Raw genomic sequence first — 19564 nt, forward strand, 5'->3', positions numbered from 1 at the left:
GAGGAGCTCGCTGCATACTCCACATCGTTACGGGTCACTGCAGCTATCTTTATGGTGGTCGAAGCGCTGACATCTGTAACAGTGCATGGGCTCTGGATTATATAGTCTTAGACTGAACACTCAGAGTGTTGATGCAAGGTCCTTTTATTGTTACAAGAACCTGTCTTGTTTCAACATTGTCATGCTTACACCTTTCCGCCGTTGTGACATTTGGGCATTATAAGAGTCTGTTTGCATGAACTTCAGCCGGGAAATGTTGTACAGTCTATTTAACAAAATTACGAAAAATCTTCGTGATTTTTTCCTCTGGTTTCAGTTCAACTAGGTCTTCTGTATTCCTGAGGTTTGTAATTATATCTGGAATACCTGTGGATATGTTATATCTGCCTCTAATGTCAGGTTTGGCTCTGAGATCTGATCCTTGATGATCCTTTTCCAGTGCGGCAATGTAAGCATAAGTGGGACCAACTACTGGTGTTTTCTTTTTGAAGATGGTCCTTGGCATTGGTTTGGGGGCTGCTCTTGGGTTGTGGCTGGCCTCTAGATTGGTTTCTTTAGGCGATTCTTCCGTTCTTTTTCGTTTATTTGCTTTTCCGTTTCAACAATTTGGCACGGTGGCTCAGTGTGAGGAGTAGGATTATCCTGTGATTCAGTATTCATTTCATCTCCAGCAATTTTCCTTGCTCTTGCTACGAGAACACTGTGTCCTTCTGACGTTAATAATTTCAGAAGGATGGTCAGAAGAGACATTTCTTGGAGGGACATATGTCGCACTGCACTAAATGAGCTGCTGAGGAAGTGATGTGTGTGTGTGTACTGTGGAGGTCACTGTTACAAACAGTGCGCTGTTTGTTACTGTAACTGTGAGTAAAAGGTTTGGCTCTTGTTTTATACTGACTCTCTTCGTTGTTGGTGTTGTTGTTGTTGTTGAAGATTCCGCTACTAGGATTAAAAAGTTCCAAGAAGCACGGGCTATGGTGAGCCCGTAGTGAACTTACCTGACACAGGAGCGGTGCTGAATGACAATGACACTCTTCACTTCATCTTCGACTTATACTGACACTCTTGTTGTTGTTATAGATTCAGCTACTCGGAACAAGTTCCAAGTAGCACGGGCTATGGTGACCCCGTAACTTACCTGGCACAGGAGCAGGGCAAATAGAAGGAGTGACACTCTTCACCTCATCCTCGACTTATACTGACACTCTTCACCTCATCCTCGACTTATACTGTCACTCTTCACCTCATCCTCGACTTATACTGACACTCATCACGTCATCCTGGTGATAACCCTAACCTAACCATCAGACCAGATCAGGTGTGGGCTGGGGTAGTTACGGTGAACATATTAACAAATATTGTGTCACGATCAGTGAGTTAGAAAACTATAATGAAACTTACCAGAGCAGCGAGTCTCTCTCCCTCCCTGTGGGCCAGTGTTGTGGTCACCCCAGGCACGGGGGCACGGCCCTGGGGCACGGAGGCACGGCCCTCGGGCACGGGGGCACGGCCCTGGTGCACGGGTGCACGGCCCTGACGACTGTTCTCGGCTCTATGTCCCACCAGAGGGTCTCTAGAGGTCTCCCTGGGGTCAGCAGTGGTCGTCGTGGGGTCGTTGGTCCCCGCAGGGACGATGTGGACCCCAGGGGCAGGGGGTAGAGTGTAGCTGGTTCCCTGAGGGGGGTTGTGGGGGAGAGGGGGACCCCTTGACGACCCCAAGTTGACACGAGCTATGACGCCCATAGCGGTTGAGGGGATGGGTGACGCAGACGTGGTGGTGGTGGTTGTGCTGCAACTGGTGGTGGTGGTGGTTGTGCTGGGACTGGTGGTGGTGGTGGTGGTGGTGGTAGGGGTGTTGGTGGTGGTGGTGGTGGGGACGAGATAACCTTCCTGGGTGGTTGGTCTGGTAGTTTGGTTGAGACTGGGGGGCGGGTTGTTGTCTGGCTGGCCGTTGTCGGTGTGGTTGTTGGTTGAACACTCCTCCACGCGCATCGTCAACAAACACACAACCTGAAACAAATAAAGGATGTTCTACACTCACACACACACACTAGCCACTGAACACCTTAAGATCAATGGTGGTGGAGTGATTTTCTGTGACTCTAAAAGTGCTCTACAGTCCTTAAATAACCCATAACAGTGTATGTCTGAAGTAGCTTGTAATATTAAATGGAATGGAATTTTTGCTAATGATAATAACTCTTGTATAAAACTTGTGTGGATCCCATCCCATGTTGGAGTTGGAAAACATGACTTTGTAGATCAATTGGCCAATGAGGCTTGCAGGAAAGAAAACCCTGATTATGACTTTGGACTATCTGATGCAATTATTAGAAACATACAAATTTAAGAAAAAAATTCAGATTTAGAAGAACTAAGAAATGCCCAAAGAACTGAAAGCTGCAGTATTAAAAGTTATGACAAGTTTTGTAATAATAGGTATTTGTATGGTCAGCACAGTAACCGGACCAGGCAATGTGATGTAGACATTGGGGTAATTCGCCTTGGCCATAGACACATCTGGCAGGTTAGTGAGGCTGAGCCACTACCAGAATACTCAGATTGTAAACCCTGTGATAAACCTTTAATGCATTCACTAGAACACTATATTGATGAATGTGAAACCGTAAAGGACTTTAGACCTCCTGGCCTATTGTACCACCAACTGTGTAACTATTTTTTTGACTCAGGTGTTCTGGACGACATCCTAACAATATATCCAACATTAGCTTGTCCATTTTAAAGAATGAAGAACAATTGTTATTTATATTACTTCTAAGCTGCATCACTTATGAACCCATCCCTGCCCTTGTGTGGCAGTGCACAATAGAAAGTTGTTTTCACATATCCATACATTAAAACATTGATTGTAACCATGATATATATGTGCTTCAGCCTACAGTTTAGACCTATTGTCTTGTGTATGACCCTCTGTCCTGCGTGACAGTGAATACCAGCATTATCCTCACTTTAATAAGACTTAATTGAAATCCTCAGATTAGGCAAAATTGTAATTAATTTTGTCAATAAAGATGTTAATAACAAAATAACAGCAGCCACAGTGTGGCAGAGGAGGCGATACTACCTTCACGTGTTTGTAATCATTCGCACAACCTTTGGCAATGTTAACAAGAGTTAGCACTAAGCCAGGGCGCAGCTGGGTGGACAGTGCTTCGGATTCGTAGTCCTGAGGTTCCGGGTTCGATCCCGGTGGAGGTGGAAACAAATGGGCAAAATGTTTCTTTCACCCTGATGCTCCGTTTACCTAGCAATAAATGGGTACCTGGGAGTTAGACAGCTGCTACGGGCTGCTTTCTGGGGGTGTGGAACAAAAAGGAGGACTAGTCGAGGACCGGGCCGCGGGGACGCTAAGCCCCGAAATCATCTCAAGATAGGTCATATTAGCATAAGGCTATATATATATATATATATATATATATATATATATATATATATATATATATATATATATATATATATATATATATATATATATCATGTTCGTTTAGCGTGAGTGATTAAGGATGATGAAATGATGTATCTGGCAACAGGGGGAAGCCAAGCTTATCCGACACGGTCCCACTGCACGCACACACACACACACACACACACACACACACACACACACACACACACACACACACACACACACACACACACACACACACACACACACACACACACACACACACACACACACACGCACACACACACACACACACACACACACACACACACACACACACACACACACACACACACACACACACACACACACTCACGCACACACACACACACACACACACGCACACACACACACACACACACACACACACACACACACACACACACACACACACACACACACACACACACACACACACACACACAGTGTTATTTCTCTCAATGTTTGCGGACGATGCTAAAATTATGAGAAGGATTAAAACAGAAGAGGACTGTTTGAGGCTTCAAGAAGACCTAGACAAGCTGAAGGAATGGTCGAACAAATGGTTGTTAGAGTTTAACCCAACCAAATGTAATGTAATGAAGATAGGTGTAGGGAGCAGGAGGCCAGATACAAGGTATCATCTGGGAGAGGAAATTCTTCAGGAGTCAGAGAAGGAAAAAGACTTGGGGGTTGATATCACGCCAGACCTGTCTCCTGCAGCACATATCAAGCGGATAACATCAGCGGCATATGCCAGGCTGGCCAACATACGAACGGCATTCAGAAACTTGTGTAAAGAATCATTCAGAACTTTGTATACCACATATGTCAGGCCAATCCTGGAGTATGCAGCCCCAGCATGGAGTCCATATCTAGTCAAGGATAAGACTAAACTGGAAAAGGTTCAAAGGTTTGCCACCAGACTAGTACCCGAGCTGAGAGGTATGAGCTACGAGGAGAGACTACGGGAATTAAACCTCACTTCGCTGGAAGACAGAAGAGTTAGGGGGGACATGATCACCACATTCAAGATTCTGAAGGGGATTGATAGGGTAGATAAAGACAGTCTATTTAACACAAGGGGAACACGCACAAGGGGACACAGGTGGAAACTGAGTGCCCAAATGAGCCACAGAGATATTAGAAAGAACTTTTTTAGTGTCAGAGTGTTTGACAAATGGAATGCATTAGGAAGTGATGTGGTGGAGGCTGACTCCATACACAGTTTCAAGTGTAGATATGACAGAGCCCGATAGGCTCAGGAATCTGTACACCTGTTGATTGACGGTTGAGAGGCGGGACCAAAGAGCCAGAGCTCAACCCCCGCAAACACAACTAGGTGAGAACTAGGTGAGTACACACACACACACACACACACACACACACACACACACACACACACACACACACACACACACAAGGTGGTAAGGTGCTCCAGTGGATAAGGGAGTATCTAAGCAATAGGAAGCAGAGAGTTACGGTGAGGGGTGAGACCTCCGATTGGCGTGAAGTCACCAGTGGAGTCCCACAGGGCTCTGTACTCGATCCTATCTTGTTTCTGATATATGTAAATGATCTCCCGGAGGGTATAGATTTATTTCTCTCAATGTTTGCGGACGATGCCAAAATTATGAGAAGGATTAAGACAGAAGAGGACTGTTTGAGGCTTCAAGAAGACCTAGACAAACTGCAGGAATGGTCGAACAAGTGGTTGTTAGAGTTTAACCCAACCAAATGTAATATAATGAAGATAGGTGTAGGGAGCAGGAGGCCAGATACAAGGTATCATCTGGGAGAGGAAATTCTTCAGGAGTCAGAGAAGGAAAAAGACTTGGGGGTTGATATCACGCCAGACCTGTCTCCTGCAGCACATATCAAGAGGATAACATCAGCGGCATATGCCAGGCTGGCCAACATACGAACGGCATTCAGAAATTTGTGTAAAGAACCATTCAGAACTTTGTATACCACATATGTCAGGCCAATCCTGGAGTATGCAGCCCCAGCATGGAGTCCATATCTAGTCAAGGATAAGACTAAACTGGAAAAGGTTCAAAGATTTGCCACCAGACTAGTACCCGAGCTGAGAGGTATGAGCTACGAGGAGAGACTACGGGAATTAAACATCACTTCGCTGGAAGACAGAAGAGTTAGGGGGGACATGATCACCACATTCAAGATTCTCAAGGGAATTGATAGGGTAGATAAAGACAGGCTATTTAACATAAGGGGCACACGCACAAGGGGACACAGGTGGAAACTGAGCGCCCAAATGAGCCACAGGGATATTAGAAAGAACTTTTTTAGTGTCAGAGTGGTTGACAAATGGAATGCATTAGGAAGTGATGTGGTGGAGGCTGACTCCATACACAGTTTCAAGTGTAGATATGATAGAGCCCAATAGGCTCAGGAATCTGTACACCTGTTGATTGACGGTCGAGAGGCGGGACCAAAAACCCAGAGCTCAACCCCCGCAAGCACAATTAGGTGAGTACAACTAGGTGAGTACACACACACGGGATCCAAGAGTCAATGCTCGATCCTGAAGACACAACTAGGTGAGTACACACACACACACACACGCATCCTTCCGGCATTCTGGAAGGGAAACTATGAGGAGATGAGAAAATTCCTAACTGAAATAGCTTGCGAAACAGAGCTCAGAGGAAAGACGGTTCAAGACATGATGGACTACATTACACAGAAGTGTAAGGAGGCAGCAGACAAGTTCGTCTCAGTCCAAAAGGAAAAAAAATAAATGCAGAAGAGAAACCCATGGTTTAATCAGAGTTGTAAGCTAGCAAAGTAGCTAAGTAAAAGGGCGTGGAGAAACTATAGAAACAACAGAACACTAGAGAGCAGAGAAAGATACCAGAGCGCCAGGAATGAATACGTCAGGGTGAGAAGAGACGTAGAGAGGCAATATGAAAATGACATAGCGAGCAAGGCAAAGACCCAACCCAAACTGCTGCATAGCCACATCAGGAGGAAAACAACAGCGAAGGAACTGGTAATGAAACTAAGGATAGGGGCAGAAAGATTCACAACAAACGACAAGGAAGTGTGCGAGGAACTCAAAAGGAAATTCCAGGAGGTCTTCACCTCAGAGCAAGAAGAAGTCCCAGAGATTAGAGAGGGAACACCAACCCAGACACCACTAGAGGAGTTTGTGATTACCAGTGGGGAGGTGAGGAAGCATCTGCTAGATTTGGACGTGACAAAGGCATCCATTCCATCCGGGCCTATATATAGGCCCGGATGGAATCTCACCATGGATTCTAAAGGAAGGAGCAGAAACTCTGTGCCTACCCCTCTCCATGGTGTACAACAAATCACTGATAACAGGTGAACTGCCAAAAATTTGGAAGACGGCCAATGTAGTCCCAATATACAAGACGGGTGATAGGCAGGAGGCACTGAACTACAGGTCAGTGGTAGTAACAGTAGTAGTGGTAGTAACAGTAGTAGTGGTAGTAACAACAGTAGTGGAAGTAACAACAGTGGTGGTAGTAACAACAGTGGTGGTAGTAACAACAGTACTGGTAGTAACAACAGTACTGGTAGTAACAACAGTACTGGTAGTAACAACAGTACTGGTAGTAACAACAGTACTGGTAGTAACAACAGTGGTGGTAGTAACAACAGTGGTGGTAGTAACAACAGTGGTGGTAGTAACAACAGTGGTGATAGTAACAACAGTGGTGATAGTAACAACAGTACTGGTAGTAACAACGGTGGTGGTAGTAACAACAGTGGTGGTAGTAACAACAGTACTGGTAGTAACAACAGTGGTGGTAGTAACAACAGTGGTGGTAGTAACAACAGTGGTGGTAGTAACAACAGTGGTGGTAGTAACAGTAGTGGTGGTAGTAACAACAGTACTGGTAGTAACAACAGTGGTGGTAGTAACAACAGTGGTGGTAGTAACAACAGTGGTGGTAGTAACAACAGTGGTGGTAGTAACAGTAGTGGTGGTAGTAACAACAGTACTGGTAGTAACAACAGTGGTGGTAGTAACAACAGTGGTGGTAGTAACAACAGTGGTGGTAGTAACAACAGTGGTGGCAGTAACAACAGTGGTGGTAGTAACAACATTACTGGTAGTAACAACAGTACTGGTAGTAACAACAGTACTGGTTGTAACAACAGTGGTGGTAGTAACAACAGTACTGGTAGTAACAACAGTACTGGTAGTAACAACAGTGGTGGTAGTAACAACAGTGGTGGAAGTAACAACAGTGGTGGTAGTAACAGTAGTGGTGGTAGTAACAACAGTGGTGGTAGTAACAACAGTGGTGGTAGTAACAACAGTACTGGTAGTAACAACAGTGGTGGTAGTAACAACAGCGGTGGTAGTAACAACAGTGGTGGTAGTAACAACAATGGTGGTAGTAACAGTAGTAGTGGTAGTAACAACAGTAGTGGAAGTAACAACAGTGGTGGTAGTAACAACAGTACTTGTATTAACAACAGTACTGGTAGTAACAGCAGTACTGGTAGAAACAACAGTGGTGGTAGTAACAACAATACTGGTAGTAACAACAGTGGTGGTAGTAACAACAGTACTGGTAGAAACAACAGTGGTGGTAGTAACAACAGTACTGGTAGTAACAACAGTGGTGGTAGTAATAACAGTACTGGTAGTAACAACAGTGGTGGTTGTAACAACAGTACTGGTAGTAACAACAGTGGTGGTAGTAACAACAGTGGTGGTAGTAACAACAGTAGTGGTAGTAACAACAGTGGTGGTAGTAACAACAGTGGTGGTAGCAACAACAGTGGTGGTAGTAAGAACAGTACTGGTAGTAACAACAGTGGTGGTAGTAACAGTAGTGGTGGTAGTAACAACAGTACTGGTAGTAACAACAGTGGTGGTAGTAACAACAGTGGTGGTAGTAACAGTATTAGTGGTAGTAACAACAGTGGTGGTAGTAACAACAGTGGTGGTAGTAACAACAGTACTGGTAGTAACAACTGTGGTGGTAGTAACAACAGTGGTGGTAGTAACAACAGTACTGGTAGTAACAACAGTGGTGGTAGTAACAACAGTGGTGGTAGTAACAACAGTGGTGGTAGTAACAACAGTACTGGTAGTAACAACAGTAGTGGTAGTAACAACAGTAGTGGTAGTAACAACAGTGGTGGTAGTAAGAACAGTACTGGTAGTAACAACAGTGATGGTAGTAACAACAGTACTGGTAGTAACAACAATAGTGGTAGTAACAACAGTACTGGTAGTAACAACAGTGGTGGTAGTAACAACAGTGGTGGTAGTAACAACAGTGGTGGTAGTAACAACAGTACTGGTAGTAACAACAGTGGTGGTAGTAACAACACTAGTGGTAGTAACAACAGTGGTGGTAGTAACAACAGTAGTGGTAGTAACAACAGTGGTGGTAGTAACAACAGTACTGGTAGTAACAACAGCAGTGGTAGTAACAACAGTAGTGGTAGTAACAACAGTAGTGGTAGTAACAACAGTGGTGGTAGTAACAACAGTACTGGTAGTAACAACAGTGGTGGTAGTAACAACAGTAGTGGTAGTAACAACAGTGGTGGTAGTAACAACAGTACTGGTAGTAACAACAGTAGTGGTAGTAACAACAGTGGTGGTAGTAACAACAGTACTGGTAGTAACAACAGCAGTGGTAGTAACAACAGTAGTGGTAGTAACAACAGTAGTGGTAGTAACAACAGTGGTGGTAGTAACAACAGTACTGGTAGTAACAACAGTGGTGGTAGTAACAACAGTAGTGGTAGTAACAACAGTGGTGGTAGTAACAACAGTACTGGTAGTAACAACAGTAGTGGTAGTAACAACAGTGGTGGTAGTAACAACAGTACTGGTAGTAACAACAGCAGTGGTAGTAACAACAGTAGTGGTAGTAACAACAGTAGTGGTAGTAACAACAGTGGTGGTAGTAACAACAGTGGTGGTAGTAACAACAGTACTGGTAGTAACAACAGTGGTGGTAGTAACAACAGTAGTGGTAGTAACAACAGTGGTGGTAGTAACAACAGTACTGGTAGTAACAACAGTAGTGGTAGTAACAACAGTGGTGGTAGTAACAACAGTACTGGTAGTAACAACAGTGGTGGTAGTAACAACAGTACTGGTAGTAACAACAGTAAGCTATACAAGAGATAAGGAAAAATCCGAAATATTTTTTCACATACGCAAAATCAAAATCCAAAACCTCGACCAGTATTGGACCGTTAATTACAAATGAAGGTACGTACACAGAGGACAACAAAGAGATTAGTGAAATTCTAAGAAGCCAGTATGAGGCTATGTTTAGCACACCAATAAACAACATGAAAGTTGATGACCCAGACAGCTTCTTTATGAATGACATTCAAGCTGCAGATAATATAACGGATATTACCACAAACTCGGAAGACTTTGAAAGAGAAATTGATAATATGCCTATGCACTCAGCTCCTGGGCCTGACTCATGGAATTCAATATTCATAAAGAAATGTAAAGTACCAGTAGCGAGAGCACTCAGCGTAATATGGAGAAAGAGCCTGGATACAGGGGAGATACCAGCAGCACTTAAATCTGCAGATATAGCTCCGTTGCACAAGGGGGGGAGTAAAGCCTTGGCAAAAAATTATAGGCCAGTTGCACTAACATCACACATAATAAAAGTGTATGAAAGAGTGATTAGGAATCAAATTTCTAGTTTTATGGAAAACAATGAATTGCACAATCCAGGACAACATGGATTTAGAGCGGGAAGATCCTGTCTGTCACAGTTACTCAACCACTATGACAAAATCACAGAAGCCCTAGAAGAAAAGCAAAATGCAGATGTTGTATACACAGACTTTGCAAAGGCGTTCGACAAATGTGACCATGGGGTCATAGCTCACAAAATGAGGTCAATGGGAATAACTGGAAAAGTAGGACGCTGGATACTCAATTTCCTGTCGAACAGAACACAAAGAGTAACAGTCAATCAGATGAAATCGAGTCCAAGCGATGTTAAAAGCTCTGTACCTCAAGGTACAGTCCTTGCACCGCTACTGTTCCTTATTCTCATATCTGATATAGACAAAAATACACGCCACAGCTTCGTGTCGTCCTTTGCAGATGACACAAAAATCAGCATGAAAATTACCTCTGCTGAAGACATTGAAAAACTACAAGCAGATGTCAACAAAGTTTTTGATTGGGCAGCAGAAAATAACATGATGTTTAACAGTGATAAATTTCAGGTACTCAGGTACGGCAAAAATGAGGATCTGAAACATAATACAGGGTACAAAACACAATCGAATCTTCCCATAGTAGAAAAACAGCATGTAAAGGATTTGGGAATAATGATGTCCGACGATCTAACGTTTAGGGAGCATAACCAAGCAAATATTGCGACAGCCAGAAAAATGATCGGATGGATTACGAGAACTTTCAAATCCAGGGATCCCATCACAATGGTTGTACTCTTCAAGTCACTTGTGCTGTCCCGTCTCGAGTACTGCTCAGTACTCACTTCCCCCTTCAGAGCAGGAGAGATTGCTGAAATAGAGGGAATACAGAGAACATATACGGCACGCATAGACGAGATAAAACACCTAAATTATTGGGATCGTCTCAAAGCTCTCCAAATGTACTCTCTAGAAAGGAGACGAGAGAGATACCAAATAATATACGCATGGAAAATACTGGAGGGTGAGGTCCCAAATCTACACAGTAAAATAACAACGTACTGGAGTGAACGATATGGAAGAAAATGCAAGATTGAACCAGTGAAGAGCAGAGGTGCCATAGGCACAATCAGAGAGCACTGTATAAACATCAGGGGTCCGCGGTTGCTCAACGTCCTCCCAGCGAGCATAAGAAATATTGCCGGAACAACCGTGGACATCTTCAAGAGAAAACTGGACGGTTTTCTAAGAGAAGTTCCGGATCAGCCGGGCTGTGGTGGGTACGTGGCCCTGCGGGCCGCTCCAAGCAACAGCCTGGTGGACCAAACTCTCACAAGTCGAGCCTGGCCTCGGGCCGGGCTTGGGGAGTAGAAGAACTCCCAGAACCCCATCAACCAGAAACAACCAGAGTAGTGGTAGTAACAACAGTGGTGGTAGTAACAACAGTACTGGTAGTAACAACAGTACTGGTAGTAACAACAGTGGTGGTAGTAACAACAGTGGTGGTAGTAACATCAGTACTGGTAGTAACAACAGTACTGGTAGTAACAACAGTGGTGGTATTAACAACAGTAGTGGTAGTAACAACAGTGGTGGTAGTAACAACAGTACTGGTAGTAACAACAGTGGTGGCAGTAACAACAGTAGTGGTAGTAACAACAGTGGTGGTCGTAACAACAGTACTGGTAGTAACAACAGTGGTGGTAGTAACAACAGTACTGGTAGTAACAACAGTAGTGGTAGTAACAACAGTGGTGGTAGTAACAACAGTACTGGTAGTAACAAGAGTGGTGGTAGTAACAACAGTAGTGGTAGTAACAACAGTGGTGGTAGTAACAACAGTACTGGTAATAACAACAGTGGTGGCAGTAACAGTACTGGTAGTAACAGCAGTGGTGGTAGTAACAACAGTGGTGGTAGTAACAACAGTGGTGGTAGTAACAACAGTGGTGGTAGTAACAACAGTACTGGTAGTAACAACAGTAGTGGTAGTAACAACAGTGGTGGTAGTAACAACAGTACTGGTAGTAACAACAGTGGTGGCAGTAACAACAGTACTGGTAGTAACAACAGTAGTGGTAGTAACAACAGTGGTGGCAGTAACAACAGTACTGGTAGTAACAACAGTGGTGGTAGTAACAACAGTGGTGGTAGTAACAACAGTACTGGTAGTAACAACAGTACTGGTAGTAACAACAGTGGTGGTAGTAACAACAGTGGTGGTAGTAACAACAGTACTGGTAGTAACAATAGTGGTGGTAGTAACAACAGTACTGGTAGTAACAACAGTACTGGTAGTAATAGCAGTGGTGGTAGTAACAACAGTGGTGGTAGTAACAACAGTGGTGGTAGTAACAACAGTAGTGGTAGTAACAACAGTACTGGTAGTAACAACAGTGGTGGTAGTAACAACAGAACTGGTAGTAACAACAGTACTGGTAGTAACAACAGTGGTGGTAGTAACAACAGTACTGGTAGTAACAACAGTGGTGGTAGTAACAACAGTGGTGGTAGTAACAACAGTGGTGGTAGTAATAACAGTGGTGGTAGTAACAACAGTACTGGTAGTAACAATAGTGGTGGTAGTAACAACAGTACTGGTAGTAACAACAGTACTGGTAGTAATAGCAGTGGTGGTAGTAACAACAGTGGTGGTAGTAACAACAGTGGTGGTAGTAACAACAGTAGTGGTAGTAACAACAGTACTGGTAGTAACAACAGTGGTGGTAGTAACAACAGAACTGGTAGTAACAACAGTACTGGTAGTAACAACAGTGGTGGTAGTAACAACAGTACTGGTAGTAACAACAGTGGTGGTAGTAATAACAGTGGTGGTAGTAACAACAGTAATGGTAGTAACAACAGTGGTGGTAGTAACAACAGTGGTGGTAGTAACAACAGTACTGGTAGTAACAACAGTACTGGTAGTAACAACAGTGGAGGTAGTAACAACAGTGGTGGTAGTAACAACAGTGGTGGTAGTAACAACAGTACTGGTAGTAACAACAGTACTGGTAGTAACAACAGTGGTGGTAGTAACAACAGTACTGGTAGTAACAACAGTGGTGGTAGTAACAACAGTGGTGGTAGTAACAACAGTGGTGGTAGTAACAACAGTACTGGTTGTAACAACAGTGGTGGTAGTAACAACAGTGGTGGTAGTAACAACAGTGGTGGTAGTAACAACAGTGGTGGTAGTAACAACAGTGGTGGTAGTAACAACAGTACTGGTAGTAACAACAGTGGTGGTAGTAACAACAGTACTGGTAGTAACAACAGTGGTGGTAGTAACAACAGTGGTGGTAGTAACAACAGTGGTGGTAGTAACAACAGTGGTGGTAGTAACAACAGTAGTGGTAGTAACAACAGTGGTGGTAGTAACAACAATGGTGGTAGTAACAACAGTGGTGGTAGTAACAACAGCACTGGTAGTAACAACAGTACTGGTAGTAACAACAGTGGTGGTAGTAACAACAGTGGTGGTAATAACAACAGTGGTGGTAGTAACAACAGTGGTGGTAGTAACAACAGTACTGGTAGTAACAACAGTACTGGTAGTAACAACAGTGGTGGTAGTAACAACAGTGGTGGTAGTAATAACAGTGGTGGTAGTAATAACAGTGGTGGTAGTAACAACAGTAGTGGTAGTAACAACAGTGGTGGTAGTAACAACACTAGTGGTAGTAACAACAGTGGTGGTAGTAACAACAGTGGTGGTAGTAACAACAGTACTGGTAGTAACAACAGTGGTGGTAGTAACAACAGTGGTGGTAGTAACAACAGTACTGGTAGTAACAACAGTACAGGTAGTAACAACAGTAGTGGTAGTAACAACAGTGGTGGCAGTAACAACAGTACTGGTAGTAACAACAGTGGTGGTAGTAACAACAGTACTGGTAGTAACAACAGTACTGGTAGTAACAACAGTACTGGTAGTAACAACAGTGGTGGTAGTAACAACAGTGGTGTAGTAACAACAGTACTGGTAGTAACAACAGTGGTGGTAGTAACAACAGTAGTAGTAGTAACAACAGTGGTGGTAGTAACAACAGTACTGGTAGTAACAACAGTGGTGGTAGTAACAACAGTGGTGGTAGTAACAACAGTGGTGGTAGTAACAACAGTGGTGGTAGTAACAACAGTACTGGTAGTACCAACAGTACTGGTAGTAACAACAGTGGTGGCAGTAACAACAGTACTGGTAGTAACAACAGTACTGGTAGTAACAACAGTACTGGTAGTAACAACAGTGGTGGTAGTAACAACAGTGGTGGTAGTAACAACAGTACTGGTAGTAACAACAGTCGTGTAAGTAACAGTAGTGGTTGTAGTAACAACAGTGGTGGTAGTAACAACAGTAGTGGTAGTAACAACAGTGGTGGTAGTAACAACAGTGGTGGTAGCAACAACAGTGGTGGTAGTAACAACAGTACTGGTAGTAACAACAGTAGTGGTAGTAACAGTAGTAGTGGTAGTAACAGTAGTAGTGGTAGTAACAACAGTAGTAGTAGTAACAACAGTAGTGGTAGTAACTGTAGTAGTGGTAGTAACAGTAGTAGTGGTAGTAACAACAGTAGTAGTAGTAACAACAGTAGTGGTAGTAACAGTAGTAGTGGTAGTAACAGTAGTAGTGGTAGTAACAACAGTAGTAGTAGTAACAACAGTAGTAATTGTAATAGTATTTCTAGTAGTAGTAGTGGTGGTAGGAGCAACAACAGTAGCAGCAAACATGGTGCTATAGTAGTAGACGTTTATCATCAATCTTATTAGAAGTGGTAGTATAGTAGCAGCAGCAGCAGCAGCAGCAGGAGGAGGAGCAGCAGGAGCAGCAGCAGCAGGAGGAGGAGCAGCAGGAGCAGCAGCAGCAGCAGGAGCAGCAGCAGGAGCAGCAGCAGGAGCAGCAGCAGGAGCAGCAGCAGGAGCAGCAGGAGCAGCAGGAGCAGCAGCAGCAGCAGCAGCAGCAGGAGGAGGAGCAGCAGGAGCAGCAGCAGCAGCAGGAGCAGCAGCAGCAGGAGCAGCAGCAGCAGCAGCAGGAGGAGGAGCAGCAGCAGCAGCAGCAGCAGCAGTAGTAGTAATTATAGTAGCAGCAGCAGTTGTTGCAACGGTAGTTTTAGCAGAAGCAATATTAGTAGCAGAAATATTAACACCGTTTATAATCTACCGCGTAATAGTATTAACTTCCGCGACAAGAGTAGTATCTAGTACATAAATGACGTCAAAACAACGACCATCCGTTACTACTACTACTACTACCTCAACTCTTATCACTATGCCACTACAAACCAATTCATTCACAAGTAGCGCAACCATCAACGAACGAATGAGCTATTATTTACGCCCATCTACTCCCTCAATGAGCCCATTCATAAGCAAGTGGGAGGGTGGCACAGGGAGCGCCACGTGGTGTTTGTTTACGTTATGCTCCTGGCGTGGTCCATTGATGAAAACATACGTAAACAATGTGTTTATTGAAAGGTGATGGCTCCTATTTTGAATGAACAGCATATTTACATTTATGAATGCGTCTTTGACGTCGACCTCTGGATGGAATGGACTTGGTTTAAGGACGGGTTGAATGAGGACGGGCTACAACCCGTCCTCGACTCAAGTCTATTCCATCCAGCGGTCGACCCCACAGATGCATTCATAAATTGTAACATGCTGTTCATTCAAAACGGGAATTTTCTCAAATATAAATTATTATTATAATATATTAGCATATTGAGCATATATTGGCATAGGTTAGGTTAGGTGTGTAGGTTCTGTTGGCGATTATTTTTATTTGTAGTACGTGGGTGAAGCATTTATAGCGTTGTGATTCGAACAAAATTCGTCAGTGAAGCACTTGTTCCGGATATGTTCGAACGTCAGCAGTTATGAGTCGTGTGAAAACTGCTTTTCATTCATAAACAGGGGGGTTGGCGGGTGCACGGAATCACTTTTGGATCTTTGTTTGGAGGACGGGCTGTTTACAGCGTTGTGGTTCGAACAAAAGTCGTCAGTGAAGCACTTGTTCCGAAACTATTCGAACGTCATCAGTTGTGAGTAATGTGTAAACCGGTTTTACTTCATAAACAGGGGGTTTGGCGGGTGCATGGAATGGACTTTGGCCTCTCACTCACTCATTCTCTCTCTCTCTCTCTCTCTCTCTCTCTCTCTCTCTCTCTCTCTCTCTCTCTCTCTCTCTCTCTCTCTCTCTCTCTCTCTCTCTCTATTTATATATATATATATATATATATATATATATATATATATATATATATATATATATGTCGTACCTAGTAGCCAGAACGCACTTCTCAGCCTATTATGCAAGGCCCGATTTGCCTAATAAGCCAAGTTTTCATGAATTAATGTTTTTTCGACTACCTAACCTACCTAACCTAACCTAACCTAACTTTTTCGGCTACCTAACCTAACCTAACCTATAAAGATAGGTTAGGTTAGGTTAGGTAGGGTTGGTTAGGTTCGGTCATATATCTACGTTAATTTTAACTCCAATAAAAAAAAATTGACCTCATACATAATGAAATGGGTACCTTTATCATCTCATAAGAAAAAAAATTGAGAAAATATATTAATTCAGGAAAACTTGGCTTATTAGGCAAATCGGGCCTTGCATAGTAGGCCAAAAAGTGCGTTCTGGCTACTAGGTACGACATATATATATATATATATATATATATATATATATATATATATATATATATATATATATATATATATATATATATATATATATATATATATGTATATATATATATTTATATATATATATATATATTATATTATATATATTATAAAAATATATATATATATATTTATTTATAGCAAGACCGACAACCAGAGCGCAACTCCATAGTCTCCTGAGACTCCATATATATATATATATATATATATATATATATATATATATATATATATATATATATATATATATATATATATATATATAAAAATATATACTAGCAGTACCCGGCCACGCGTTGCTGAGCCACAGCAACCTCCCCTGTCCCTCAGTCATCCCCACCATTCCCCACTCCCTCGTCCGATGCCTTCCCAAATGGTCTGATGTTTCCATCAGAAAAATGGGAACATCAAGTGATCTGATGTTCCCATCACTGAAATATAAGAAAAAAGTTAAAAAATGAAATGAAAAAATGAAAAAAATAAAAAATAAACTATACTCACAAAATGAACAATATGGTAAACAACACAGCTCAATTCCAACACAATGTCACACAAAACTAATTCAATAAAGAATTAAATAAATCGAAATCTACGAAAATAAAATTTATTAATGCAATCGGAAACATTGAAATGGAATTCGTGACATATTGAGTATAGCGTGTATGTTGCTATTATGTGCACCAGATGGCACTGTTTTTAAAAAACAGCATGTTTTTTTCCTGTCACAGGTGTGGCATCTATATAGTAGGTATATAAAAAAAACTCGCCAATTCGAAAGCAAAGTTATGTCAAAGTTTCAAAGCAATCTGTAAAGAGGTTTCGAAGATTTCCCTCACATGAAAAATACAGTTTTTCAGAAAAACTATTTTTTTTTTGTCGTCACAGACGTGACATCTATATAGTATGTATATAAAACACGCTCGGATGCGAATGGAACGTTGTGTGAAAATTTCAAAGCAATCGGTGAAGAACTTTCGGAGATTAGCGATTTTGAACAAACGAACATTTCCATTGTTATTTGTATAGATATACACCGACCCATTCATTAACCCCAATCAGCGTGTACACTGTCCTCTTCCAAGTAGCAATATCCTCAAGAAATACGCCAAAAGCTGCGCACTGAAGAAAAGATCAATATTCTGGCGTCGTCACTCACTGATGAGTGACGGGACCGTCACAGCCACCGTGCCGGTCACCTCAGGGACGGACTGAGAGAACCCGTCACGCAAAAGTTCCTTGGCTAGCCACAAAATATTGTACAGGATGCTGACAGAATATATACATACATCACATCCTGCAGTGTTCTGCCACTTTTATACAATATTATTCATTTATATTTTTAAAATACTTGGCATTCATTCATCCAGCGCGCGGCACAAGTGTTCTCACAGCACACCTGCTACAACATATGACAGGTGTACACATCAGGAGCACACACACACACACACACACACCTACCTACCTATGAGGGGGGCCTCGTAGCCTGGTGGATAGCGAGCAGGACTCGTAATTCTGTGGCGCGGGTTCGATTCCCGCACCAGGCAGAAACAAATGCGCAAAGTTTCTTTCACCCTGAATGCCCCTGTTACCTAGTAGTAAATAGGTACCTGGGAGTTAGTCAGCTGTTACGGGCTGCTTCCTGGGGTTTGTGGGGAAAAAAAATGTAGTTAGTAAACAGTTGAGAGGCAGGCCAAAAGAGCAAAGCTCAATCCCCAGAAACACAACTAGGTGAATACACACACATATATATATATATATATATATATATATATATATATATATATATATATATATATATATATATATATATATATATATATATTATTAAATATGACCGAAAAAGTAAGATTAATAATTCTAACACGAATTTTCTCAATCTTTCGTATATTTCTTTTCACTGTTGGAGGTAAATCAAAAATCAATTCTCCAAAATTCATTTTTATTTCTAGTCTGACGCGACACGAGCGCGTTTCGTAAAACTTATTACATTTTCAAAGACTTTAGTTTACAAATACACAACTGAATGGAACTTACGCATCTCCGATTTTATATCTACATTTTAGTGAGGTGGATGGGGTGAGGTGGCATTAATAGGGTATTAATTTCATCAACATGATGAAACATGTTGATGAAATTAACATGTCGCTCTCCATGTTTCCTCACCTCTATGTGGTGCCTTGTTTTCCCAGTCTATCCTTTCGTGATTAAAGTCCCCTATTATGAGCAGATGGGATCGGTTTCTACAGGCAGCAGCGGCTGCTCTCTCAATGATAATGTTAGCTGCCATGTTGTTTCTGTCATACTCTTGCCTGGGGATTCTTTCATTTGGTGGTGGATTATATATCACTGTTACTACTACTCTTGGTCCTCCCATTGTCATGGTACCTGCTATGAAGTCTCTGAGCCTTTTGCAGCCCGGAATAACCATCTCCTTGAAACTTCATTCCTTTCTCATCAGTAGAGCCACTCCGCCTCCTCCCCTTCCTTCCCTCTCTTTCCTTATTATAGTGTAGTCCTGTGGAAACACCACATTCATTATGATTACTGAGAGTTTTGTCTCTGTGAGTTCAATTACATCTGGGTTTACTTCTTGTGTTCTTTCCCTAAGTTCACTAGCCTTGTCTGTAATCCCATTTATGTTCGAGTACATGACCTTGAAGCTGACACTCTTCTGTCCATTCTCAGTTTCTGCTGATTCCGCTTGAGTTGGGGGGCAAGGGATGTGTGGGATGGGTGAGCCTAGGAAGGAGGACCTGGGGGGGGGGGGTTCTGGGG

The 19564-nt window shown here is 42.5% G+C and overlaps 1 protein-coding gene across 1 annotated transcript in view; it reads right to left on the reverse strand.

The window, feature by feature from the left end:
• Positions 1-19564, reverse strand: part of LOC123753629 (uncharacterized) — a gene marked incomplete at its 3' end in the record, with an annotated part of 181328 nt that overhangs the window by 15985 nt on the left and 145779 nt on the right. The window contains 1 exon segment of the mRNA XM_069338600.1: positions 1402-2010. Within this exon segment, the coding sequence (XP_069194701.1) occupies positions 1402-1992 (591 nt within the window).

Source organism: Procambarus clarkii, chromosome 40 (assembly GCF_040958095.1).
Source record: "Procambarus clarkii isolate CNS0578487 chromosome 40, FALCON_Pclarkii_2.0, whole genome shotgun sequence".
Classification (NCBI taxonomy): Eukaryota; Metazoa; Arthropoda; class Malacostraca; order Decapoda; family Cambaridae; genus Procambarus; species Procambarus clarkii.